At 43.6% G+C, this 27,736-nt stretch overlaps 5 protein-coding genes across 8 annotated transcripts; 2 read left to right on the forward strand and 3 right to left on the reverse strand.

Moving 5' to 3' along the window:
* Window positions 1-107: 107 nt before the first annotated feature.
* LOC130528943 (ICOS ligand-like) lies at window positions 108-3,611 on the forward strand. The gene is made up of 5 exons (XM_057038779.1): window positions 108-670; window positions 759-1,082; window positions 1,479-1,766; window positions 1,843-2,019; window positions 2,271-3,611. The coding sequence occupies exons 1-5, from the start codon at window positions 526-528 to the stop codon at window positions 2,357-2,359; spliced, it is 1,023 nt and encodes a 340-aa protein (XP_056894759.1). The 5' UTR covers window positions 108-525; the 3' UTR covers window positions 2,360-3,611.
* nit2 (nitrilase family, member 2) lies at window positions 2,147-5,515 on the reverse strand. The gene is made up of 10 exons (XM_057038782.1): window positions 5,395-5,515; window positions 5,162-5,280; window positions 4,590-4,710; window positions 4,112-4,200; window positions 3,942-4,035; window positions 3,792-3,866; window positions 3,639-3,717; window positions 3,327-3,425; window positions 2,878-2,933; window positions 2,147-2,773 (listed from the first exon to the last, which is right to left on the reverse strand). Exons 1-10 carry the CDS (start codon window positions 5,420-5,422, stop codon window positions 2,670-2,672), a joined length of 864 nt encoding a protein of 287 aa, XP_056894762.1. The 5' UTR covers window positions 5,423-5,515; the 3' UTR covers window positions 2,147-2,669.
* Window positions 5,516-5,929: 414 nt separating this feature from the next.
* Window positions 5,930-13,610, reverse strand: tbc1d23 (TBC1 domain family, member 23). The gene is given in 20 exon segments (XM_057038773.1): window positions 5,930-7,726; window positions 8,218-8,412; window positions 8,492-8,627; window positions 8,694-8,782; window positions 9,383-9,427; window positions 9,729-9,871; window positions 9,975-10,081; window positions 10,163-10,205; window positions 10,282-10,452; window positions 10,550-10,642; window positions 10,724-10,840; window positions 10,913-11,016; window positions 11,091-11,137; window positions 11,333-11,457; window positions 11,548-11,671; window positions 11,754-11,829; window positions 11,832-11,957; window positions 12,216-12,321; window positions 12,669-12,780; window positions 13,542-13,610. Coding segments are annotated over 20 exon segments (2,082 nt in total). The 5' UTR covers window positions 13,580-13,610; the 3' UTR covers window positions 5,930-7,641.
* Window positions 13,611-13,965: 355 nt separating this feature from the next.
* tomm70a (translocase of outer mitochondrial membrane 70 homolog A (S. cerevisiae)) lies at window positions 13,966-21,648 on the reverse strand. The gene is made up of 12 exons (XM_057038579.1): window positions 21,342-21,648; window positions 20,322-20,495; window positions 18,875-19,001; window positions 18,666-18,775; window positions 18,439-18,587; window positions 16,686-16,893; window positions 16,460-16,594; window positions 16,249-16,356; window positions 16,055-16,171; window positions 15,792-15,889; window positions 15,588-15,710; window positions 13,966-15,516 (listed from the first exon to the last, which is right to left on the reverse strand). The coding sequence occupies exons 1-12, from the start codon at window positions 21,573-21,575 to the stop codon at window positions 15,363-15,365; spliced, it is 1,737 nt and encodes a 578-aa protein (XP_056894559.1). The 5' UTR covers window positions 21,576-21,648; the 3' UTR covers window positions 13,966-15,362.
* A 1,964-nt stretch (window positions 21,649-23,612) lies between these two features.
* On the forward strand, window positions 23,613-27,736 carry lnp1 (leukemia NUP98 fusion partner 1). Of its 4 annotated transcripts, none has more exons than XR_008951544.1 (5): window positions 23,613-23,894; window positions 25,002-25,247; window positions 26,481-26,579; window positions 26,782-27,434; window positions 27,540-27,736. XR_008951544.1 is itself a non-coding variant. In XM_057039397.1 (4 exons), exons 1-4 carry the CDS (start codon window positions 23,709-23,711, stop codon window positions 26,947-26,949), a joined length of 699 nt encoding a protein of 232 aa, XP_056895377.1. In that variant the 5' UTR covers window positions 23,613-23,708; the 3' UTR covers window positions 26,950-27,736. The 4 variants fall into 4 exon arrangements, 2 of the variants coding, with proteins under 2 accessions (XP_056895377.1, XP_056895378.1); XR_008951545.1 differs by having other exon boundaries at window positions 27,165-27,434; XM_057039397.1 differs by having other exon boundaries at window positions 26,782-27,736.

The raw sequence follows: 27,736 nt of genomic DNA on the forward strand, positions 1-27,736 counted from the left end.
TTTAAAAAAAAATACATACTAGATTTTTTTAATGCCGAAATCAGATCAAACTAACGCATATTGTAACGTTCACTATTGCTCTGCATAATTGTGACAAGAACTGAACTCACAGTTTGAGTGCTGTGTTTTACTGGTCGGAAATATTGCAGTAAACATATAGAATCTATGTGTTTCTTTAGGGGAAACACGGTGGTTTACTCCCACCCCGACAGCTTGTGGGTGTGTGTCTCACAAGAAGTCAAACAGGTTGGACCAATCTCCATTATATGACCTCCCATTCCAACCAAATGAATCTTCTTTGGAAGCGACAGAATTCCCATTTCGGACTTAATTGAACTCGACAGTTCGTATTTTCGTATTTTATTTAGTGTCGATTGCTGAATGAATAAACGAGCAGGTATGGCCCAACAGGCCAGGACATGCCTTTCGAAGATTTCCTCATGTGTCTGACTTGGAGTCGGAAAAGTTAGACACAGGAAACGAGGACCAGAAGAGAGTGGGACAAATAGATGGTCGATTCTCACCATGGACTTTCCGTTTTCCATCTTGAAAAGGGAAACTTTCTTCAAACTTCTTTGCGTTTTCTTTGCGCAGCGGTGGCCTCAGCAGGCGGTGGCGCTGTGGCGCACAGGGCTGCTGCTCAGTTTCCTCCACATCTGCACTTGTCTGGGTAAGATTCCTCTTTGCTTCATCATTTTAGGCACAGCTACACCCGTCTTTCCTTTAAACACAAGACAAGACTCCTGTTTTCTCCACAGAAGAAGAATGTGTCCTTGGTGTAGTGGGACGCCCTGTCTCACTGCCCTGCTTTTACCCTCAACTCCTGACCTTCAAGGATTTCTCCATCGAGTGGAGAAAAGACGACAAGGTGGTGCTCAGATCGGTGTTCGAAAACAGCCGCAACATCGAAGAGCTGAGTGCTGACGGCGGCACGCTGTCCTCAAACGCTACGGAGGCTGGAGACTTCTCTCTGGAGCTGCCAGCAGTCGACCCGGCAGAGGATAAAAGGAATTATGGGCTGTTCCTCATCTCGGAAGCGAATCAAAGTGATGCGCTGTGCACGGTGTGTCTCAGGATAGCAGGTCAGTGTACGCAGATGCAACAGAAACCAACTTTCTTTCAAAACATATGGTCCACAGCACCAGTAAACTATTGTTTTGCAAATTTACATGTCACATGTACGTAAGTAGCTCAGAACTGAGCCCAGGTGCTTCCTGTTTGGTCCAGATTGAATGGTACAGATTTACCCCATAATGGCCTCCATCACCTGTAGGTGGAAGAAGTTCAGAACCACTAGGTTGTTCCTAAAGTTGCAGGGGGACCTTCATCAGGGAAGTGACCAAGAACCCAGAGAACAAGAAGTTAGAAAACGTTAGAAAACGCCAAGTGCTGCAGTAAAGGAGTCAGAACGTGACCCTGGGGAACTCGTGTGAGGCTGGATTCATCCGTTAAAGGAATTGACTTGTGGCTGTTTGCAGCCAGCTTCAGCAGGCCGTTGGTGAGGAGGGAGGAGGCAGCCGATCGGGGCAACGACACCAGCTTCTACTGTCACTCCGCGGGCGGCTTTCCTGAACCTCGGGTCCACTGGCTCATCAACCACACCGCCGAGCCCCCCGAAGGCTCGGTGAGAACGGTGGCGGCGCTGCTCCCAGACTCCTACCTGTACAACATCACCAGCTACCTGAAGGTCAACATTTCCAAAGCGTTAAGCGTATCGTGCGGCGTAGAGAACGCACTCCTCAACGAAACCTTCACCTCCACCAGCTGTGAGTGACAGATCCTTTAGTCAGCAGGTGTCAATCGCAGTAATGTGTCACCAGCAGCTCGCTGATTCCTGTTTAGATGGAACGCCGCCCAGTAAGGTGGCAGGTCGAGCGTCGGAGGCCATGTGGATCTTCAGCACGGGTCTCTCCGCCGTGGTTGGGGTCATGGTGGCTGCTGGAGTGGGTTATCAGATTCACCTGGACCGGGTCAGTAAGAGGAAGAAGCTCGAGTTCCAATACCAGCAAAATAAAAGAGGTAGGCCGCTGAATAAACCTCCGCCAATCGTCTGTTGTAGTGGACTTAGGGTGACCTTTGACCCCCGGGGTGCCCAGTCTGGTCAAGTACATTTCTGTTGCCTGATTTTAACAAATGATCACAACTATTTGCTCCAACATGGTTGTTTTATTTGGCAATTCAATGGAAAGTAAGCTTCTTCAGCAGAAGATTAGATATTTCTGTGAAAAAGGTTTCATTACTGGAAAACTTTGATTGTTTGCTGTCATCAGGTTACAAAAGAAGCCGATTAACGGATGATGCCGAGAGCATAGTGGAGACCGAGGTCACGATGGTGGAGTCGAAGGAGAGCAACGTGTAAACGTTCTCACGCCATGAACCGACACCACGGGGCCCAAACAGGCCGGTTTTTATGTAACCAGACGCTCACGTAAAAAAAGCCTCCGACCTTCTTCTGCATGTTGACGACTTTTTGCTTCTAATGAAGAGCTGAATGTTTTCTACCTTTTAAAACCTCCACACGCATCAGCCTGTACAGTTATCGAGCAGTTTGCGACTAAATCACCGATTTATTTTTGACCCAAGGTTTAATAATCCCGACCCCCTTTGTAGCACACAACGCTCCCGCGGTTCGTGCTGGCTCGCAGCTGTGGTGCTCCACGTCGCTGCGGTCAGCCGGACGATCCTCCCTGCGCTGACATCACCGTGTAGAGGTCGTGCCGGCGCTGCGTTGTAATCGGGATCTGCTTCCGAATTTCGGCTAAATACTGCAGATCTGCAACGGGTTGGGAGACGGTTAGCCTGCTCCATCTCCCACAGTCGCGTAGAAAGCTTTATCAGTTGCCCTGAGTAGAAGGCAAAGGGGCTCTTCTCACTCACCAATGTCAGCATAGATGATGGCCTCCTCTGGCCCAGCCTTCGACACGACCTCACCCCTGGAACAAAGATCTCAGCAGTCACAAAGTCACTCCAGACCAACTGGAAATGTAAAGGTTCAAACCAGACAACTGTTGCTAAGGCAAACCTACCAAGTGTGACACTGTACAGTTTTAGTTACTTTCCATCTACTTTCTGAGCAACTACAACTTCACTTTCTAATGGGAGACATTATTTTTATCGCCTAGACACGTTTACAAATGACCAAAGGTTCATTTATCCGACTATAAGATGCTTTCCTAAGTAATAGTGACATTAGTCCTGTGTTTATCAGCTATGTAAGGATATTTAATACGAATGTACTGTGTTGATAACGTCACTTAGTAATCTGCATTCATGTTGATGAGAGGGGAAGTCTATTTTTCTTTTTTGGTGGGGGGGGTGAGACCCACCATGGGTTAACAACCGTGCTGTGGCCCCAGCTGATGTAGGAAGCACTTTCATCTCTGGCAGGAGACGCCGTGGCCACGTATACTTGGTTATCGACGGCCCTGCCGAGGGTAGAACATACAATTATATGTACAGGTGTAGTTTTAAAACGTATTAAAGACACATGGACCGTGCTCCTCTGCACATCACTGTAAATACACGATGTTCTTCCACTGTCCGAAGCATCGGTACCATGCTGTAATGTATATGTGTGTATATGTTTGGTTAATAAATGTGTTTAAGCTTTAGTTTGTTCCTGGGTGCGTTTGTTCGACCTCGCCCTCTGCAGTAGCTCCCAGTGAGCCGGGCCGGTCGTCATGTTGAAGGCTCCGGGGTAGACCAGCAGCTGAGCACCTGGAGGCAGAAGCACGGCCTCGTCAGCTGGACCGCGCGCCGAAACCACAACGGACCACTGGACAGAAACGCACCTGTCCTGCTGTAGAGCTGTGCCAGTTCTGCAAATCTGATGTCGTAGCAAATCCCCACACCCACTTTACAGAAGGCTGCGGGAGGAGGGACAAACAAGGACAGTCAGGACGGCGTCGCCCGGCATTAGAGGCTCAGGAGACGCCGCTTACGGGTTTCGAACACCGACAAACTGTCGCCCGGGCTCAGAGTCTCGGACTCCTGGAAGCGGATTTTCCCCGGAACGTCGATGTCGAAGAGGTGAATCTGGGAAAAGGAAGGGGTGTCATCCATCCACTTTAAACACGAGTTCCTTCAGCGTTCCATGCCGACGTGCGGTTACCTTCCTGTGCTTAAGGATCATCTCTCCGTCAGGCCCAAACACTGCACAGGTGTTGTACAGCTTCCCGTCCTCCTCTTCAGGGATCGACCCTGAATGGCACAATGACACGTGGTCCTCAGGCTGCTTTGCATCACTTCCTGTGTTTTGGACCCGAGTTTGCTCGCACACGTACGGGATTCAGCACTTTAAGGATGAAACGACCCTCCAGGTTCTAATTCTCAGAATAACATCTAATTAAAGCAGATGTTTATATTCTGAAGACATAATCCATCTAATGCTGCTCCGGCTGTTATGCGTCTGGATCAAAGAGGGCTTTTCCTGAAATAAAAGCCTGCATTTTTATGTTTGCCGTTACTCTTTTCAGTAACAGATAATGTGTAGACGGTTCAGGCCAGTTTTGTTTTCTTATTTCAACACACCGCCGTAAGATACAAAGGTGCTGCTCTGTGTCTTTCTACACCCACACAGGTCGTCTTACCTCCGACGAGATAAATCTCGTTCTCCTTTGCAACCTCTGACAGCACCCGAGTCGACTCTCCGGGCATCTTCTCGGCATACGTAGAGAAGAAGCTGGTTCCGTAAGGAGAATTGAAACATTCCTGGAACAGTGACAATAGGAATATTTAGCCAAATGGCAGAATGTGACTCTTCCCACATCCTGGACAGTTTTCTAGCCTGAGCTTGGACCTCATGAGACCAAGTCCCCAGTTTTAAGATGTGTTCAACTGTGACCATGGCTGAAGGTTATGTTTTCTTTCTTTTAGTGGTCTAGCACAACTCCCAACTCAACTGGGATATACTGGGATTTAAACTAAGTGGCTGCTTTTATTTTCTATGTCTGTTAGTTGCAAAGATTAATGTTTATATGTTTTCAGAGGACTTCAGTCCAGCTGAGAGCCGAAACACATTACATTTGGTTTAAAGTTTAACTTAAATATCACTTAGACATTGCCAATTTTCAAAGTTTGGACCACAGCCATGAAGGTTGGACTTTGACCGCGAGCTGAAGACTGGGAGTTTTAATTGGGACCCACTCAAAGCGACACTCACCGGGAGCAGAACCATCTTGCTGCCTTGCCCCGCAGCTTCCTTCACCAGAGTCCGGGCTCTGCTCAGGTTGTCCGCTTTGACGCTTGACACCTGCAGCTGGACCACAGCGAGCCGGAATTCTGCAACCAAGTTGTTTTAGAACTTGCACAACATGCATATGACACAAAGGCGTATCCAATGTTTAATATCTGCGTCGTCATTTGGCTGAGCCTAAAATACAAGGTAGAACTTACTTGACATGACTTTGGCTAAAGAAGACATATATATATATTTGACTTGAGGTTAAAACGGAGTCCACGGAGAAGAAACGGCGCAGAAAAGTCACGTGATTCCGATATGCTGTGAAGATTTCAAATTAAAACGCTAAAAATTCTTTGACCAAAAATATCAGATTACAGGTAATGGGTGAAAAAATATCCTTGTTTCAACATATCAAATTGAACTCAGGCAGGTGTTTTTATTTAAATTTAATGTCAATCAATCATACATGTTGAAATTCTGAAAAGTTGCGGCCTTTATTTTGAAATAGGACGTGACGCTTTAAAATGGGCGTCTTCCTGCCGACCGTGCGTTTTCCCTCAGAAGGGCAGTAAAATATGTTATTTTGAATTACTAGAGGAAAAGAAAGAGGGGAAGATTTTGTATAATACTCGTAATAGCCCAATGCTGGTTTTCATATAATGTTCTATTAATAAGCAAATGTTTGCTTCGCTGTCAGTTCATATTTAAGAAGCTACTTTTCATGTGGAAAAACAGGACTTATTCCTGTAAGGTACCAACACTAAATCCTTTTTATTTCAACAAAAAGTGCAGGCATGTATTAATTGCAGTTCAAACTCCTGGATCCACCACCAAAGTTAAAGGGTTCTCATCCCAGTTCCATCCCAAATCAGAGATAATTCCTCTTGTTTAAACACAAGGATGCTCAACCTGCGATTACTCTTGCGAGGGTGCACTCGAGCTCCATTTATTAAAAACAAAAACGCTTAGAAAATAAACGGCGGTACAGTAAGGTGCAAATTACATTTGAGACATTTCGAATAGTGGTAGCATTCTTTTCACCTCCGATGTCGCAGAGTAACGAAGACTCCTGGGTATGATCACGTCAATACTGAACAATATTACAAGGTACTGAATCAATATCAAGGAATGCATTCAAAGACTGGCGTAGAGACTAAATATTACTGGGCCTTTGGTTGACATTTTGGTTTTTGTAGCCCATAATGTGCCATATGTTTCAGGTTCAGCCCCTCCCTTCATTTCAATTAAATAATTTAAAAAAAAAACCTTTCTGGTGATGACCTTAACATGGGCTCTGTCACTTTAATCCAGGTGTTATAAACTAACATCAAGTTTGAATCATGAAGTTGGAGAGCAAAACAGTTTTAAATGAGCGAAGCAGTAAAGCAGCAGCAGGATACTGTGATACGTTGCCAGTATCACAGGCATGAGGGCTAGGCAAACAAAGTACAGTGTTTTGCAAACTAATTATAGTCATTTTTTAAAATGTATTCCTTTCTCTACCTCTGTCTAAAGGACAGACCATCTTACTACCATCACCTGGAAATATGCAACTACTGCTCCATTCCAAATACAGTTGCCTGCGTCCACAGGCCAATCATTTCACCTGGATGTGTGAACAAGGTGAAACCAGTAAAATAAAGGTCACGCACCATATGAGAAGGATGGTAAAATACTGGGACGCTCCCGCTGTAATACCGATGTAGTTCAGAGAGGCTGGCAGCTGCTTTCTGAGTGCTACAGAGTCTAGATGAATGTAAAAACTCAGAATTAAGTAAATCTTACTCAAGAAAGAAAGCAGAGCTGCAATAGAAGCCAGCGAGGCTTCGCTGCATATTCTAAGCGATAGTAAATGTGCTCAGAACTAAACTGAGCAGAACCGCTTAAACAATTTATACATATTCATCACGTCCGCAAATAAATCCTATTGAACACCGTCGGGCTGGAAATAAATGCTATCAAAACCCTTTGTTACGTGAACCAATCGCCCTCAAATGGCTGCTGGAACTGGCTCACTCACGCTTGCTTCATGCCCAGATGATTAAAACGACTCTTTTAAAGTAAATTTCCAGAGACAGAGACCGAACAGAGACACAGAACAGACCACAGCTGAGAGGGAGGTCAAGGTCAGTCATGTCGTAAACGCTACGTTAAGGCCAGAGGAAAGCTGTCAGCATGGAACTGCACTGGACCGGGAACCCCTTAACTCAACAAAAGAGAAACTCTTACGGTTAATTTCGTTAACTTAGCATAAGAGAGGTGGCTGGGTGACTGCTGAGCACCTAAGAGTTACATCACACCAGATGTGTCACAGAAGGTCTTCAGTCAGCTGTGTGTCCTCCATGTCCCAAACACAGACAACGCAGTGCTTCACAGTCAACGTTGTTCTGGTTTTGTCCAGCAGGAGGAGCGGATAGACACATCTACAGTCTGGTCATTTCCCCACCCAGCTTTTCCAATTATGAGCTTTCCAGAGCATCTAGCACCTTCATGATCTGCTGCTTGATGACCTTGGTGGCGTCGCCTGCATTGGGTATCAAATATCTGAGTGGAGAAGGGGAAAAAAGTACAACAGGAAAATGAATTACGGCAAGTGAGCTGATGTACGGTTCTCTCTAGGACAATTAAATTATGCAGAATTAAACATGTGACTTAATCAGCCACCACAGTCTCCTTCTTTCCCTATGAACTGGCAACTTTTAATTATGGTGTATATATGTCCATTTGAACATGAGAATGCAGCTCAGGCATCGTCCCTCCAATTATAGGACTAATGTAAAGCATTCTGCTTGTGTTATTGCAAAGACTTATACACATTAGAGGATGTTTGGCTAGTATTTACACCAGCATTTTATCTTTTTGCTTTATTAATAACAGCAGAATGGGGACAGCATTGAAGAAAGCATTGCCCCCGTTCTTCTTCGTGGGTTTGCCATTAAAGATGCGATGGGATGAGATATTCTCCATTCAAGGCTTTTCATAATCTACAGATGATTGAAATAACAAGAACCACTGTTTTAACCGCGCGCCGTCACCTCTCGACCGCCGTGATCTCGCCTCCAGCCGAGGAGTTGCTGCCAAACTTGAACGTGATCAGCTCTGGATGCTTCTTCTTGGAGGTGATCTTCACCACGGAGTTCAAGGCTTGTCTGGACTGGATGTAGGCGAAGCCCCTCCTTGAGGCGATCTCACGCAGACAGTACATGTGAGTGGCTGTGATCAGCAGGTGGCTGGCAAAAGCCGAGAGTCGGGGTTACAGGTGGTCGTGATCTTTGCAAGTTTCCTTGAGTGATCCAGGCGTTAACTTACCTGGGAAACATGTGACCAGTTTCCTTCACCTCGTTGCACGGAATGCGATGCTTTACATCCGGTTTGTTCATCCACGTCTGGATGTTGACGATCTCCTTCCTGTCGTCGTCCGACATAGACGAGCTGTCGATCTCGTCTAGGAGGGGAGACAAGGGGCAGATGTAGCGGCTTTATGGACGTAGAACCGGCTGAGGACGTTTACCTGTGTCGTACTCTTCTTCATCAGCGATGCTGAACACAGGCTTCACTCCGCGGTACGCTTTACCCACGCGGTCGCTGCTGCTCACGTGTCTGCAGGCAGAAAGCAAGAAGGCAAAAGTGAGGCATCATCAGGGAGGTATCAACACAACCAGCACGCAGAGCCAGGGGCTGCAGTAGAACCGCTTAACCCACTACTGTCAGTTTATGCTGTTAGAAACAAAGAAAGAATGAGTCTTGCAGACAGTCAAGGAGCTACAGGTTAGTCTATGGATGATATCCAGGGCTATCAGTGTCAAAGGGGGGTTTTATTCCTGTTTGTGCGCAGCCCTGGTTATCATCGAACACAATGAAATGGAATGACGGACTGTTAGAGCGTCATCAAGCAAACGGCAGTGATGCAGAAGGTCTTTGTATGTTCAGATGAGAAAGGGATGGCAGCGTCAGCGAGTTGTGGGTGCGAAGCCCGGCCTCCTGAAAGGTCTGAACGTTGTTAGTGAAAGCACGAGACATTACGTATGCCGCCGGCCCCCCTGCTGGGGGCGCAGTGATTGGGCGGTGCGGGCAGAGATGCTGCTACCAAGCATGCGTCTAAGTGACATTCGACTAAGTCTGGGTGAACCCGGCAGGCCGCAGGGTTTACAGCCAGTGGACATGCTGGTGATGAGCAGCTCAGGGGCAGGGAGCTCTTACCGGTCTGGAGTCACCTTCTCTGGCCAGGGGAGATTGAATGACATTCTAACATGGAATAAGGCAAAAGGTCGTGTGAATGCAAAATACAAACAATACTCCGTTAAAGTTTGTTACAGCGGACCGGCGCGAGCTGATGTACAGATGTCAGGCATCAAACGTTTACACCCGAGTCACAAGCACTCATGGATGAGCCCAGGAAAGAACGCTGCAGAATCGGCTAATGGATGGAAAAACAACACTCTCACAATGATCCTGATCATGTGTAAACGACAATGAGATGGAATTTCAGAGTTCTCCTGTCTGAAAAGCATGTTGGGAGTGAATTTATCGGGAATCCTGAGCTCACCTTTCTACTGGGGTGGACGTGTTCTCGATGAAACTGATCATCTTCTCCTTCACGTTCACCGACTTGGACTTGAGAGCAAAAGTCATTTTGTTGACCAAAGACTTGACGCCTTTGCCGTCTGCGGAGCTGCTCAGCGACTCTCCCTGAATGCACAAGGGCAGACGCGTGTTTGATAAAGCAACTCTGCTGACACCATTCACCGCTCATTTAAGGTGGTATCAAGTCTAGAGACTCGCTTCCACCTACATCGGCGGAGCTGAGGCTGCTGTGAGATCCTGAGGTGCTGACGATCCAGTGGATGTACGAAGAGTCCAGACCTTCCACATTCATGTCCACCAGGTGTTTCTGAAGAGCTAAAAACACACGGTCTCCAGTTTAGTGTCCCAAGTGCTGTGGAGAAACGCCACTCCACCTTTTAAACAGCAGCCACTCACCCATGAAGCCTCCTTTAGCGATGCTGACATATTCTTTGTTTTTCTGCAACAGAACAGCTTCGGTTAGCAAAGGAGGAGCAACAACACGCCGTCCCTCCCGTCGCTCGCGGTTCACACACCTGCAGGAAATGTGCCAGCACCATGTTCATATACATGTCCTCCTCCTCCCTCCCACTTCCCATGAAGCACAGGTGCTCCCCGCTGGCGATGGAGCCTGACTCCAAAGACTGCTTCTGTGCCTCCAGGAGAGACTTGACAGACAGAGCGAACTCGGAGGGGTTCTGGAGCATCTGCGTGCGGGAGGAAAGAAACCCCGTCACGTAAGAGCTGTAGACTCGCTGAGTTTGAGTTTGCACCATGACTTGGAATGTGTATGTTTGGTCTCACCAGGTCAGAGTCCAGATGAAAGGCTGTGGACAGGTGCCCGGAATTGTACTGTTCTGCAGGCCGACAATCCACCACAAAGAATCGGACCCCGTCCTGGAAGAGAAATCCATTATTTAAATGACCCTCATGCGTGCGGTGAAACTCACCAGGGATGAGTCTTTGATTATTAATGACCTGCTGGTTGGCCTGAAGAATCTCAGGGACAGACACAGGCATACACAGGGCTTGACTCAGGTCAGTGTCCTCCTCTTTCAAAGCCACCAAGCTGCTTCCAAAGAGATTCTGGTTCATCTAGCACAAACAAACCAAAAGCATGAAGGACAGCTCGTCTGCTTCTGTTAGTGGTAAAAGACAGAGCCTCACCTTTCGGAATGACAGGGGAGTCTTGCTCTGGTAATACTGTGCCAGTAAGAACAAATCTTCAATGTCCTCAGCTTCCAAAAGTGAAGGAGATGATTCCAGCATTTCTGTAAGACAGAAGGTGCTTTTAGGAACATGTTCAACATCACACAGCATTAAAGTGTCAGCAAGCCAAACTCACTGATGATGTCCTCTTTGCTGTCTCCTTCTTGTGCAAGGATGGACTCTCTAAATCAAAAGAGAAAGACATTTTTCAAACGGCTGTTTGTCAGTCCAACTTCCGGGTCAGACTAGAAAAATACACAAACATAATTTCAACACGTCCCTTCAATAGACACCTAAAAGCAACAGTAACAGCATTTAAATCTGCTGAATCTGTTTGGGGCAATAGCGCTTGTGTGGCTTTTACTAGCAGCTGCTTACTTGGCATTGACAAGGATGATGAGCATGAGGAAGAAGACCAGAAAGGGGTCAGCCTGCTGGAGGTAGAAGTCCCACATGGCCTGGGTAACGTCAGGAAGGCAGTGGCTGGAAAAGAGACTGCCCAGCTTTGGAGGAAATGTAAACACACACTGAACAGTCAGGTTTATTCCTCATGTCAGCTACAAAGGTGAATACTTTGAAACAGAAACACGCACCCAGTTGATGGCGTAGGAGTCGGGGGTGATCTTCTTGGTGTCCAAAAAGGAGCAAAGTTCTGGTTCGTGATACTGCAGCAGCAGCCTGTATAGGTGAAAAGGTCGCCCGTTTGCCACGCAGTCCCTGAAACAAACATGTGTGACACCTGTTAGACTCAAGTCACCTCTCAGCACACCGAATTGATTTAATGACAGCCGACTCAGACCTGGGGATGTACTTGTTCATGAAAGCATAGAAGCAGTTGTACAGGTCGCTGCGAGGAAGCTGAAGCCCCAGCAGCGTTTGAGCAGGTGTGGCCAGCTCAGCTCCGGGCTGAAGGAGATGTTCCGGGACTTGCAGTAAAAAGTGATGACTGACTCAACATCCGACACCACATCGGCTCTCTCATCTTCTGACATTTCCAACTGGTCTAAATGTCGGAACAAAATTTGCACACAATAATTAACACAATAAAAGAGCACTCCATTAGAGAAGAGCAATACGGTAGGAAAATAGCCATAGATGCATCGGCGAACCACAAATGGATAATAAAAAGTCCTGCTTTGTTGAGTGTTTTGAGGAACAGTATTCACCGAGAGGGCTGGATCTGCCCAGACACATACAGTTTTTGTTCTGATGCTTTATATGCCTTTTTTAAAGGGAATATTTGATCAGGGAACACACTCACCAATCAGCTGCTGACTCCGGTGGTGAATGAGAGTTTGCTCTGGTAAATCAAGGACACCATCCCATGAGGACAGGCTGTCTCCTTTTCCAGAGACATTTAGAGCAATCTGGCAAAAAAGAAGAAACAGCTACTGAGCCACGCTGGCCCCAACTTTGTCAGTGTGTAATTTTTGAGGGCTAAAATTCAATAACTAAAATTAAAAAAATAAATAATGCAACAATGAAAGCTTTCACTCAAACACAGATTTCACATTAGCCAAGCCTTGTGTGCTGGTTTATCCTGTCATCTCCTGATGCACAAAATGTTTCTTCCTTCATTTCATTCACAAATGTGCTCAAAAACCAGCTGCATATGTCTTAGCAATTGAAATGAGCATTATTAGGAAACGAAGCAGCATTTATTTTGTAGCAGACATCGTTTTCTTTTAGCAGTTTTTCTCACGACTGATTCTACCTTCCACATTTTGGCTCGATGTTGAGCTGAATGCTGCTGGACCTGCACAATCCCTCTCTCCATCTCCGTGTCAGAGCCTTCAGAGTCCAGAGGCTCTGCTAAGTCCTGGTCCCTGTTGAAAAGGACAATCGGGGCATCAAAACATGACAAGAATGGCAGACAGGCAGCAAAACTATCTGATTCATATGAAACAGCAATTGCAACTTTAGCACATTTTAACATTTTACACAAAGCATTAGAATATTATGGACTGCAACTGCTCAAAGAGATGAGTTAGAATTGAGAAAGTTTATCACTTACTTCGCATTATCAGAGATTACGTCACATATTGTTTTCAAATGCAGCCAAATGACCGCACAAAGACCCACTTTTGTCAGGGCTTAACAGCTTTATTACTTTACCGACGGGTCCAATATTCATTTAATGAATCTCTGGAATGACGAGACGTAGACGAGCAAATGAAGGAGCGACACAGTCTGACCCAAGTTTTGAGCCGAGGAAACCGGAACAAGAGCAGACAGAACACCGGCTACCTCCGCTGCCTCTTTACTGACAGCGGGTTGGCTGGAGAATATTATACATTAGTCAAAACAAATATAATAAATGGTAGATATATTAGGAATTATTAAAAGCATTTCGGTCATTTCTTTCCCGTTTAAAGGGCCGCTGATAATGAATCGGGAACAACTTGGCTAACGAACACTAGCTGGCTAGCTCCGGGGTTTAAATTAGCATCGCTCGTCAGCAGAACTGGCGAGCGACCCCAAAGCCTATTTAAAAGAAATAAGCTTGAGTGTTATCAAACGATATCGAAACCAATTTAAAATTCGAGGGAAATGACTCTCCAATGGTCCTGTTTGTGAATTGTCTCACCAGACGCCCCGGATAGCTTCCTCCACCTCATCCGCCATTGTTGTGTTGACGGCGACACGTCAATGGCGTCATGACGTCATATCAGCTGGGACGGAAGCAACAAGGCTGAAGGAGTTTTGTTTTTGTTTTATTACGTTTATTTCGAATTATTATTGAAAATGCGGAATGCATTGTGTGAAGACTTTCTGACCATAATATAAAATACAAAGTGTTTTGAAACTTGTGAACACGTCGATTGTTTTGGTTATATTGTAACAGTGTGGAGGAATACACGAACTACACCTGTAGGTGGCAGTATTTACACGTTTCATCTTAACACAGATCCAAATAGCAACTGAACTGTACAAACATTTGTTGTAAACATCAAATACACTACTAGATTTTTGTGGATTACGGTGACCGTGAGCAAGAAAGACAGCTCCAATTCTCATTTCAGGAATTACTTTATTGGGATTCATATTTTCACTTTGGTCTCACCCCTAGAGGATGAAGAAAGTCACATACTTTATACCAAACAGCCAAAGTTTAAATGGCCTGCTGAGATCAATATGAGCCTCCATAAGTTCTGGGCTCAGCTCTTGCAGTAAATTGAAGATTGTTGTGATGTAGTGTTTACTGGCTGCAGCTTGGAATGTGATTGGATTCCGGATAACTGTCACATTTAACAAAATTAGCCAACACTTCTTTCAGATGAAAATCCCATCAGCCTTTGGGGTTTCACTAAAAAATGTAAAATCCTGCATACATTCCACAGTGTTGGCTAATTTCCCTGTGTTGGGTAAAAAATAAAAAAAAATGTATGAGAACCAAATCATACAGTGTACATGGGAATGGGTTGGATGTTACTTGGAAACAATCAGACAGGTTACTTGATTATACTTTGAAAGGGAGGGAAGTAAATGTCTGGTAGAGCTGATGTAGTATGAAAAAATAAAAAAATGTTTTTTTAAAGTGAACTACAAAAACAAGTAGTCCATTGTGATGCCATCCGAGGCAAATAAAAAACCTCAAAACTAAACACAAAGTGAAGTTCCTCCTAATCACAAGTGTTTTGCCTAAAGTCTCTGACAGTTTAAGTTTTTCTAGCATTCAAGACAGCACGAGCATTGCATTACATCAACAGTGAACATGCTGCACAACTTATATAAAAATGATAACAGGCAATGTCATTAAAAAAAAAAAGTCAGGATGCTAAACTAATCCCTCTGCTGCTGTGTCCGTCAGAACAAATGCAGCATTACAAACATAGACATTACACTCCTGAACCATATTCATTTTAATCTTGCATTCTAAACTGAAGATTTACATTACAACATGTAAGGAGCTGAAACAAGACAGACCAATATGCCAACAGTCCACTGGATCTATAAGAAACACTCACAGCACCTTTTGTAGACTTAATTCACAAACATCCCAAAGTCAGCAAAAGGTTCAACAGACTGCATTTAACTCAACTGCCTTCATTTTTACCTTTATTTTCTTTTAATTTAAACAGATTTACATGGCCATCTGTGTATTTTCATTGTGATTCTTTGTCATTCTGCATGGTTTACTGGTTGAACAATGTAGAAGCTGTTTTCTCACCCAAAAAGACGCAAGTTATTAAAGATGCATTAAATCCGGGCCTCGGCTGATCTATGAAGTGAAACCTGTTCCGTGATAGCAAAACCCTCTGAATATGATGTAAACACAAAAGATTGTGGGGGTATTCTCCCCCTCCCCCACACAATCCAGTACTCAAATCAAAACTAGGTCAGACAATTGCAGTTTTAATAGAGTTGTGTTGAGTAATGATCATTTTGGCAATAAACTGTGGAGGGGTTACAGTGTCGGTGGCTTCAGTCCGTACTTCCTCGCCACTTCAGTCTGGGCGTAGGCTGCATCACACAACGAGTACAAGTGGGCCATCTCCATCTCAGACTTGGCTAGGTTAATGGCCTTGTTGAACATTTCTATAGCCTTGTCCAGATTGCCCCTGAAAGGACAAGTCAGTGGTTATTCTGGGCACTGCCTCTGTGCCGGCTGGCAACCGTCTGTTAATCCTACCTTTGAACCTCGATGGTTCCCATCGTTTCATAGGCAAAGTCACATTTATTGTCGATCTCAATGGCCTTATTGATGAGGTCTAAACCGATGTCAAGGTCTTGTCTCCATTGAAGCTGTAACAAACTGGACAGCCGCAGATCAATGAGCGACAGCTATGATCCGAGTCAGACTTTTTTAAGTATATATATTTACATGTCAACATACCCTTTGTGAACATATGTGGTGGCATTGTCTGGCTCCAGTTCAATACACCTATCATACATCTCGTCCGCCTTTCCAAACTGCTGCTGATCCGTCAAAGCCTGAAAAAAACAGCATAAATGTGTTCACGTTAAAACATTCTTGTGTTTATCCTGCCTACTGTTACTGTTACTCTCAGACGGGAGCATGTTTTATGCTGCTTTGGAGGGACCCTCTCATACAGCGAATGTGTACAATGAGCAGAATAATGGCTGTTTATTTTGTACCTGAGCATAAAGAGCGTAGCCTTCGGCACATTGAGGGAACCTTCTGATAACATCCTGAAAGCCATCAATGGCAATCTGAACTTGTGATTGGTTGTTTCCAGTATACGCCTGTCGGTACTGTGGAACATGAATGAAAACACAACTCAGCCACGTTGAAGTTGGAATCATTAGTCATTATTGGTGCGATCACTTACCAGAGCAAAGCATTTCTGTGCTTGAGCTAGCGCAGAGTCGGGCCTCAGCCGAATGCATTCATCAAAGTCTCCAACGGCCTCGTCCACCTGATCCAGCAGAATTTTCAGCTACGGGGGCGGGGGAGGAATAAACAATGAAGACGGAACAAGTTACCAGAGCCCTTTCTCTTATGAGATCAAAACAGCGTCGAGAAACCAGTTTGGTCAGTACCTGACCCCTGTGGTGGAAAACATCTGGGTTGCCTGGATCAATCTCTGCGGCCATGTTGAAATCTTGTGTAGAGAGCATGGGCTGCTGCTGCTGCATGTACATGCTTCCACGCTTGATCAAAGCATTGGCTCTTAGCTGCAAAATGCACATAAAAACATGGGGGGGGGACTTCAGGTTATATTTGGTGCAATAATCAGCTCCAGTCTGGTCAAAGAATGGTCTCTACCTTCACATTGGCATGGGGCATGTTGATCACGCGGTCCAGATCGGGCTGGGCCGCAGTGGCATTTCCAATCAGCAGGTAGAACGTGGCTCGCAGCAGCAGGGCCTCGCCCATGTATCGGCCCGCCGAATCTATTTCCTTGGTGCATTCACTAATAATTTTGTCGTAGTTCTCCTCTTCCATGTACTGCTTTGCCTTCAGGTAGCCAGATCTGGGGGAAAAACAGCATTATGAATAAGAATTAGCAAGAAAAATGACTTTTAAAAAATATATTGCCTGGTTTTCAGCTAATAAAGAGTGAATTCTGATTAAATTATTGGTTCGTCATTCATGAGAAGGCCTACTAACCAAGTGATTGCTTAATATTCAGTCACTCCAGGAACAATTTGACCCATCAAAATAGTTTCCCAATCATTGCACTCCCCTGACGCACGACTGTAGCTGGCGGCCCTGTGTTGTTCCTGGGCCAGAATGCAATGAACTGACAATGATCTAAAAAGCTCAATACCTGAACAGCCCACATTAGCTCGATGTGCCATGTGCCACTGGAACGTTTCATCTGTGTTTATCAATGCAAAAGTGAACAACTGTCATTTTAGGACGTCAATCAGGAAGCAGGGGAGGCCGTGGTACAAACGCACGCTATTACTTCACGAGACCTTCGCATATAAACAACGGCACTGGGGCGAAGCTACACATCCTGATGATTGTGATAAGATGTTTAGTCAACTCACTTCTGCAATGCTCTAGGAAATTTGCAAAACTTGTGATCACATGAGTAAACAAGTTACCAAAAACACCCGATGTACACGGCGAAGGTGGTGCTTTTAAATTCTGATGACTTTGGGGTTCAAGGGGCATAGAAGACAAGTTCTCTGGCCAGACTGTGAAACCAAATGTCAGGTTATCAGCCCAAATCTCCCACAGGTTCACTTAAAAAGCAGTTTGGCTCCTGTGAATTCCCCAAATGCCACAAGGCAGAGTATACAATGTGCAAAAATACCACGCAACCAAGCCAGCGCAAGTCACTGCAGGGCAAATTCTTTCGAAAAAAAAATTCACAAGCATCTGCACTATTTGAACTAGCACAGCAGCCTGGAGGGACAACAGCCTCCATCATTAATAAGCATCATTCAACAGTAAACAGTCTGCCAACATATACCTTCAGCTTATTTATTTTTGCTTCTAAAACCACAGTTTTGTTTTCTGACACTTTGCTCGACTGGCTAGATTTGTTGAGTGACCCGTTTCATGGTTCATTTGGCATAAAGGCAGAGGCAAAGGTTAAAGGAACAGCTGGAACCCAGATGTAATGGTCCAGACCAATCATTTAACTGGATTTCTTTAGGAAGCGCTGGAATAAATACATCCTGATAAAGCAGCTACTTTTCATTTTAAAATAAAACTGATAAAAATCTTCAGGATAACAGATAACTATTTCTACATCAGTCAAAATAATGCACTTTTTGTTATTTTGTGGTGCATTATTTTGCAACAGTGGGTTGACTACACGCGACAATACATTTTTTAAACCACTGACAAGGGTAAAGACAACATAGTATGCCCAACTCTGTTTAATTATGTGCTTATATTAGGCTTTAATGAGATTAATCATGCATTTGTGTTGTGTTTTTATTCCACCAGCCCCCAAAAAAGTTAGTGAACATGGTGTCTTTTCAACAAGTTATCCTGTTCTCTCCTGTTAAAACCGGAGTTACTGTACCATTCAGTGGCTCCTGGGTAAATATTCACTCACCTCTCAGTGACCTCCGCTGCTTCACCCTCGTTGTCTTTATCTTCGTCTTTCTTCTCCCCCTTCTGCAGGGGCTTTGAGATGATGTCATCAGTGAATGAGCTAAAATAAGACTTTATGAACTGAGGAGAGGGCATCATTGGCTCGCGGTTCTGAGCAAAAGAAACAAGGTTTAGTGTGACATTTCTTTGCGGCAGTCAAATAAAGGAGCTCCCCGAGTTGACATGTACCTTGTATTTTTCCTTAGCCTTCTCTTTTCCCAGCTGCTTCAGCACCCTGTCTGCCAGCAACATGCTCAGTTGGTTCTGGAAGGCCTCGAGAATACACACAGCTGTGACGTCTACATAGAAAATATAACAAAGCCAATGGGGAAACAACAAAAACTTTTAAAGATCCGACTGTAAAACAAACAGTTCTTTTAAAAATAACGTGGTTGTACCCTCTAGGCATTCCTTCTTGTTGTCCAACCTTTCCAGAGCTTTGGCTCGTCTGAACAGCGCCTTTATGTAGCGTGGATTCAGTTCGACGGCATTAGAGCAGTCCTGTACTACTTCTGTCCATTTCAACTGGAATTAGATTGTAAATGTCAACTCTAAAATGTAAATGCATGAAAATCCAATGGTTTAATCAGATAAGGCTCATAGGTAAAAACAATCGTAGCTTTGCAGTGGCTATTGCTTAGATAACTCATAAAAAGTATGAGATGCAGTGTCATAAAATAGACTCTTACAATTTGTCTGAAGAGGTAACTGAATGAGTGAATCCTGGTTGTTTATTTCAAACACAATTGTGGAAAGGTTTGGGAATGTTAATGATTGGACGGAATCTTCTGCATCATGACCTAAGAGGAGCAGATGTGAAACTGTCACGTGGAAAAACGGACGACCCCTTTCAACGACAACGCCAACTGATTTCTTCTGTTTTCTGCTTACTTTTATGAGAAACACAACCTAGCTTTCTCAATGCTTATTCCATTCCGTTGTTTATTCCAATTCATTGAAGCAAAGAGTTATTCAAAAGCCTCACTCATGAGAAAACGCACTGGCCCCCTTAAGCTAATAACGCTTGGCAGCAATAACACTTTCAATCATGCGTTTTTGATGTCTCACATCGCTGTGGAGGAATTTTGGCTTGGTCCTCTTTCCAATATTCTATTTAATCAGCCACACTGGAGGGTTTCAAGCATGAGCGGCCTTTTTCTGGCCATGCCACAGCATCTCAATCGGAGATCATTCTCATCTCCAACGAAGCCACTTAAATTTTTTTTCTCCAACAATATTTGTCTACATGCATGAGAAATAGTCCAATACACGGTCAAACAGGGTTCAGCACAGCTGGAATGATCAGCTCTGCTCACTAGGTACTAATTTCAGTGAAACAGCAACTTTCCAATATAAAATAAATAAACAACCAGGATAAGCACAAAGTAGAAGAGTAGCACTAAATCTAATGATTGGATCTGGATCCGGGATATCTTAAAAAGGATTTAATAATGAAATCTGTTGTATTGTTCTGGCTGATAACATCAATAATTATACACCAAGAAGGCTACTTCTAGATGTCAGCTATTAGGGCAAGATTAACTCTTTACACCAAATAAGCCACCCGGGAGGGAAAAAACAATCGTGCATAATCATCCACAATAATAAGGTAATAAAACTGGACAATGGTGATAGTGTGAACAAGTCTGAAAGATGAAATAAATGACTGCTGGCGGTGGACCCAGTCAGGTTTGTAATCCCTATGGAAGCTACTGAAAAGATACCAAACATTGTTCAAATAGCAGCTGACTGGTTCTGGGCTTAAAGGATGCACACATTAATGTTTTCATCCCACAGAAGTCATAAGTTTGATTAGAAAGATCTCTCAAAGAGTTTGTTGCCAACCTGCTGTTCATAGGCAGCTGCTCTGTTCTGATAAAACGTTGATAAGTCCGTCTTCTGCTCATTGGGACACAGACCGATGGCCTCTGTGTAACATTGGATGGCGTTTTCATACTTGCCGGCCTTGAAGTACTTGTTGCCCTTATTTTTCGCTGCTTGAGCACGCTCCAACGGGCTCTAAAAGAGAGGACATTTTGAAGAAATCCCTTAAATGACAAAATGTTTCCTTGTAACATACACTGACTGTACACATATACCATCACTGAGTGCACATAACCTACAGGGTTAACATTTTATGGGTTATGTTTATAGCACAACCTGGTAAACGACTGTAAAAATAACCGCACATACTGTATTTATTAAGTTATTATCCTCACTTGCTGCTTCTTTTGCACTTCTGGTTAGATGCTAAACTGCATTTTGTTGCTCTGTACCTGTACATGTGCAATAACAATAAAGTTGAATCTAATCTAATCTAATCTAATCTAACACAATCCCATTACCACTTTGGATCATGCTGGCTATTAAACCATAGGTTGTTTTACATTTAAAATGTCTCGTTGAGATGACGGCAAAGTGCATGAAACAACAAACACAGATGCTCGTTAGCGTACTCGTAAAACGAATTCTAAACATAATCCCATCATTTTGGCCAGGGCTTTAATTTCTGTGCGCCACTTTGAGGTCCTCTTTACTGGGTAGCACAGGTAGAACGTTTCCGGTGTTCTAATTAACCCAACAAATGATATAAACACCGTTGGCCTATGGTGTTTTGAATAAAGGCTGTAATTAGATGCTAATCCTGCAGCGCTGACTGCCCGCAATGGCCTCGCTTATGAAGCCACGTTAGCTGTCACTTTCTGGTTGCAACGTCAAGTGTCCTTGAGAACTCTTTCATGGCATTGACATAATTATACCAAAAACTGCGCGCATTGTGATTAAACAAGCGGTGTCAAACCGGGCACAGAACGTTATGTACACACTGGGGGGAACCGTAAATGCTAAAAGCACAGGTAACATTACCCTGTTATCCTCCTCCTGGTTGGTTCGTGCTGCGCCGTCTTGGCCCTGCACTGGACTGGCGCTGCCTTCTGGTGTTTTCCGTTCGCCGGCGGCTTTACTTTTCTTCTTCCTGCTACGATTCCAGAGATAAATCGCCCCCACACCCAGCGCTATAGGAGCCCCTATTAGTAGTGCCAGCTGCCAGCGGGGCAGCCCGGTCCCGGCCTCCAGCTCCACTAATTTAGAAGCAGCCATGATCTCCAACCGCCTGATAGTTAGCAAACAGCGAGCAGCGTGAGCGAAAGCACAAATTCCTCTTCCTGTGTTGTCCGCGAGGTCACGCTGAAGCATCACGGGAAACGGAATTGTGGATGGATGGAATTGTAGTCCGGAAGTTTAACAGCCTACACGAAGCAGAGACGCTCTCCCAGTCTAACAACCCCTCTTTTTTTAATTATGGAAGTGAAATGAATTAGTTTAATTAATTAATTAATTAGACTTTAAATTCAATATAACAATACTAAGAAAGCAGAGAAGCAGATACAGGTTGTAATCTTTTCCTATACAGTCTTAGGTTTACAGGAGGTTGTATCGTAGTTTTTTTTTTTTTTGCTTTAAGATAAAAGCTTGAAATGACTTTGATCTTTAAAGGAGTCACCAACGTCACCAAAATTGAACCAGTTCCTCCTTCGATCCAAAAATCAAAGAGAAAAAAAGCTGATCAAAGTGGGGAAAAATAGAGATAATCTGGAATCAAAATACATTTTTTAATGTTTGGTATGATGATTTTCGTTGACCAATGAACAGGTTCTTACTGAAAACACAAGGTGGCGATGCTGCTGATTTCAGGCGCACAATTCTCTATGTTCATTCGCTATTTTACCTTTTAATAAATCAACACCATCAAATCTGATCATATCATCGTATTGTTGTCATCTTAGTAATTAACAATCCATTGTTTTCATCCAGCAATTACTATTCCTTACACGTGCACGGACTACATCTTTTTTTCGATTTGGTGTGTTTTGTTGTGTTTGTTCTGCAGTATCGATACTCAGCATTTGATGGCGTTATGTCACCATTCCCAACATTGTGTGTCTTTATAAACCTTTGTGCTGAACTGTTTGGCTGTAGTTTACTGTTCTGTTGATGCCCAGGGCCATCTGTCCTCAGTGTTCAGCTATGAACACTTTTCAAAGCCAACAGTATTTAGCAGAAGTGCATATGAGCAAAAGATACGGTTTGCTCCGAAAGTTACAGCCTGTAAACAAGTATAAGTTGAAATGAGTAAAAAGAATTGTTTTTAAAAAAAAATATTATTTTAGTATTATTAATACATACATTATACAATACATTTAAAGCTTCACAAAAATGCTTAAAATAGATTTGTTAATTAATGCAAGTATCATTTTTTCTGCATCGTGGTGGATTTAAGTTGTCACTAAAGGAATAAAACAGGATTTGTTATACATAAATAGCACATTCAGTATCCATCCTGCAGTTTCACTGGGCATCCAAGTGCCACCCAGTCTCCATTAACAATGACCATGTTAAGGTGGCTTTACCATGTGAGTTCCTACTTTACCTGTTAATACCTTGTTTCTACTTTTCCTGGTCTTTGCAAGATTTAACTTTGACTTTAATTTGTTTTAAAAATTTGTATCATGAAATAAAAGGCATCTGTGTAGCTGATGTGCAGTTTAATGGATGATGTTAACTAATTTTTTTTTTAGGAGTTAATGCACAGATCCTTTTCAAATGTGCCAAATGTGGTTGTCCGATCAGAGGTGTACACTGCAACATAAATAAAGTTTGGAGAAAGCCATAAATGTGATCGGGGAGGTTACTATAGTGTGATATGAAATGTTTACTTTCTTTGTCCCATATAAAATGGGTCAGAGGCTCTCAGCCCACAGCAGTAGACAGGGTAGCCCGCACTCCATAATTATTGACAGGTTTGATGTACTCAGTGAGTGGAAAGTATAGGAGAATTGGAGCCTCAATTGTCTACCCCCAGGCTCGTGACTGTAATGGAAAGAATAAAAGCACTGATCCCATCCAGAGCCAGAATACCAGCCTCGCCTCTTTGTTGATTCTCACCACTGTCATTTTTACTTTCTACCAGTCCCACTAACAAGATTAGCAGGGATTTACTTATTTAAAGACTGAAGCAAAATAAGCTTTCACTTATTTTTGGATCGTCTAAGCAGCCGTGTTAAAGGCTTCAGAGGAATCGAATTTAGACCAGTCTCTGTCTGGTGGAGTGAAACCATCTGTCCGTCAGAGCCTCAGTGGGTCACCCGGCATCGTCCTCATCCTCTGGGCCGCTCATCCACGAGCAGACGTCTGACATTTGCAGCACGAAGAGGCTCCCAGGACGTTCCCGCCATGTCCCTCAGGCTCCTGCCTGCTTTTGGCATGGATAACGACGACGACGACGATGGCAATTTCACAAAATGGATGAGCAGCTACTGGGGCCACGGAGCAGAAGTCGGACCAAACAGAGAGCGAAAACGCAGTTTCAGGAGATCTGCAAAAACCCATCATGACAGAAGGGCTTCGCTCCCAACAGTGGTGAGACCCTGCATTTGGAGAGAGAGAATGCAACAGAATTAAGCTTCTTACAACATTACAAAAACAACCCCCCAACTGGACCAACTAAATATGATGCAGTCAGGACAACTGATTTATTATTTGTGTGATCTGCTGTAATTCCTCCTTTCACACCATGATATTTTTGTTAGAGCAGTCAGATCACAAAGTTAAACTTGATTTAATCTTTTACTTTGATTTGATTTTCATGAATGGATAGATTTTTACTACATCTGGTCCCACAACCATCAGAGACCAAACCTTCATTTCCCAGCATGATTCAGGAGATACTGACAATTTAAATGTTTGTCTGAATGAGGAACAATATTATTTTGACTCCGGGAGATAACGTGAATGATTTCAACCAAAAGAAAACAATTTTAGGAGTCATAGTGACTACTACTACTAGTAATCGCAGTATATACAGATGATTATAACGATGACCAAAATAGAACAGCATTAATCATTTCTTCGGTTCAATTTTGAATTATTTACGTTAATCATATCATAACATATTAGGGCTTATTTTTATGTTGAATGGATGTTGGTGCTGAAAAAACAAAAATATAGAAAATGTTTTGCTTTTGACTGCTAAACATTTGTTTCTGTAATAAATATTCTTTAAATTGTACTAAGTATAGCACCACTGTCCTTGTATTTTGCAATAATTAAGAATTACTATTTGATTATGGCTGTTTTGTAAATATCAAGTGAACAGACTATTCTTAACTATAATAGCTGTAATTAGGAGGGTGTTTTCTGTTACTTAAGACTATCAGGAGTGATTAACCCCAATTACCTCCGTTCAATTTAAGCCTGTCATTGTGATAGTTATATCAGACACTTAAAATCCTTAGCCTTTCATCCACTCATCCAGCAGCCATCATCCATCCATCCATCCATCTATCTATCTATCTATCTATCTATCTATCTATCTATCTATCTATCTATCTATATCTATCTATCTATCTATCTATCTATCTATCTATCTATCTATCTATCTATCTATCTAATCTATCTATCTATCTATCTATCTATCTATCTATCTATCTATCTATCTATCTCAGGGTGTTCCCCTTTTCTCTACAGTCACAGTTAGATGCCATGAAGTTGAACAGGCTCCACGCAGCCACGACGGCGCCCTCGCCGAGCCACATCAGACCAAGAGAGGAGAAGGTGGAGGTCAGGACCCACCAGCGAGCGCGTCGGGTCTCCTCAGCCGACAACACTCAATCCAAGTCGGCGATTCAGGAGAACCGCATCACCACCATCCCAGAGATCACAGAGTCGTTTGAGAAGAGACTTTGTCTCCATGATAAGAAGACCGCAGCGCTGGTGGGTTTCTTCACTCTTGTCTTTACTAGATCGTTATGGCCTTTTTTTGTGATTACTAAGGTTGTACATTATGGTATAGTAACATACTGGTCACATTAAAAAAGTTAATGTTTCAGTAACTTTCATGTGGTGTAAGTCAGGCGAAGGTCAAGGACACAAATGTTTAAACACCAGCATCAGGCGAAGTGAATGCATAAAATCAGAACGTTAATCACAGTGGAAGTAAGGTTTGACTTTGTTCATCTTTTATAATAAGAGACAAGTTCTTATCTCATCTTAAGTAGTCCTTTGTGTTTATGATAAGATGAAATAATCATTTCCATACTGCGGACATTTACAGTGTTGCAGCAGCAAAAGATAAACATGAAAGGACGAGCAAAATAACAGATCATAAAATTGTGAACGATCATTATTAAATTTAAATTGAAGCTCTTTATGTGGCCACAACCAGGTCGTATTCTGAACATGGTCTGATCCGAATTCTGGACTCTCACCACTCAGAGCAGGTCAGTAACGTGTCCTCGGGGAGCTCCTGAACCTCATGTTAGGGACCCAGACCAGCAACAGACAGAGTCTCAGCCTGATAGTTTGCCAGCCTTCATATTAAGTCAGTGGAGTCTGCACACCACACACCAATACTTGACCTTTGCATAGGCGAGGAGCTTCATGGCAATCCGTGGTGTATAAATACGACACTGCGTTATCAGTGTCATTCTTTTATTGTCCTGTCGGTGCGTAACAGACCAGCGGCACGTCATGGGTAAGGACCTTGTTATGAGGAGGTATGCAGAGTCTGTTTTACCACTGAGGGACGGCCTACATATTTGACCTCTAATCACGTGCCTCGTTATTAGACTGTGAACTGCCAAGCATTGCTGCGTGACCTCAAACAAGCTGAGAACTCAAATTTAATGAAATGGGATCATAAACGTCACAATTACTTTGCTGCATTGTGCAGGAGGTGTGGTGCACATCTAAGTGCTGGAATGTTGCTGGAATGAGTGTCAGCACCTCCATGTCTGAAGCTTTACAGTACCCTGGTGACAAAGCTATGGATGGATGGATGGATGGATGGATGGATGGATGGTGGATGGATGGATGGATGGATGGATGGATGGATGGATGGATGGATGGATGGATGGATGGATGGATGGATGGATGGATGGATGGACTACATGTGTAGATAGTGAATAAAGCAAGGATTTCAATACAAGTCTTGTTTGTGTTTCACAGAATGATGACAAGAAATCGTGCCTGATCTGTCATGAGGACATACGGAAGAATGGAGGAGGAGTTCAGAAGCTGCAGTTTATGCATCACTTGCACAAGGAGGTAAAACATTATCTGCACTTGAATCTTTACCTTTTTTGGAGCATGTCAGAGTCGCGGTGCTTGAGGATTCATTTCTGAAATATGTGAATTTGGAACTCCAAGTCAGCCTGAACTCTGGCTGGTGGAGCACTCTGAAGGGTCCTGCTGGTCTGAGGACTCGATGCTAAATGATTCTGATGTCTCCGTTTTGTGGGGGCCAAAGGTGGTTCGTAGGTTACAGCACTCTCGGCCCCGCAGCGGCAGCGAAGCAGCAGTTTTCCAGGCGGGTAGGCTCTCGGACGAGAGGAGGAAGTCAGCAGATGGAAATATTTCCATGGAAAAGGAGCTGCGCACACCCCAACGCCAAAGCTCCCTGCGGAGACATCGCTGATATCAGTCCATGATAAAAGTTTCACACCAGAAGAAAATAGGATGATCTGGGAGACACGCTATATAATCTGTCATTAAAAACCCTGCAAACTGTTATGAGGAAGAACTGGTGGAATGTTGGTAAAATGACCTTATTTCCTTTAAGTGTGTGTTTTTAGTGTTTGTGTGTAATAAACGCTTATTACAGGGTTATTGAATGTGTATTCTGTGTTTCAGTGCATGGATCAGTGGCTGTGGAAGAAACAGATGTGTCTCACATGCCGTGTCCATGTGTCCATGCTACAGCCTCTTTACTGGTCCTCGTCCCGCACCAAAGTCCCATAACGCCCCCGCATCAACACCTCCTGCACCTGCATGACTGACCCCTCAAACCTGCTCCACGCCTTAGGCTTTCAGCATGAAGAACCTTCACCCCTCAGTTTACCTGCACTAACCAGGCTCAACTAAACTAAACAGCAGCATGAAAATAACAATGTCACTTTGAAAGTAGGTTCACACTTCTGGAATTATACCTATACTAGCAAATATTATAGGCAGGCAGAACTGCGTTGATTCTAACTATTTACTGTCCATTGCTCTCTCTCTTTTTAGCAATTTCTTCTTACAACCCTTCAGATTGTCTTTGTTGCTGTTTGACTGTTTGCATATTTATCTGGAGCCTCCTAGATGTATATCCAATTCTTAGATGTATTTACTCCACTTTCTTTCTATATAGCTGTTTTTTTTTACTTTATATGAGACACATCATATTCAACTGTGGTATCTTAAATAAACACTATTGTAAATCA

The sequence above is a fragment of the Takifugu flavidus genome, chromosome 7, assembly GCF_003711565.1.
Source record: "Takifugu flavidus isolate HTHZ2018 chromosome 7, ASM371156v2, whole genome shotgun sequence".
Classification (NCBI taxonomy): Eukaryota; Metazoa; Chordata; class Actinopteri; order Tetraodontiformes; family Tetraodontidae; genus Takifugu; species Takifugu flavidus.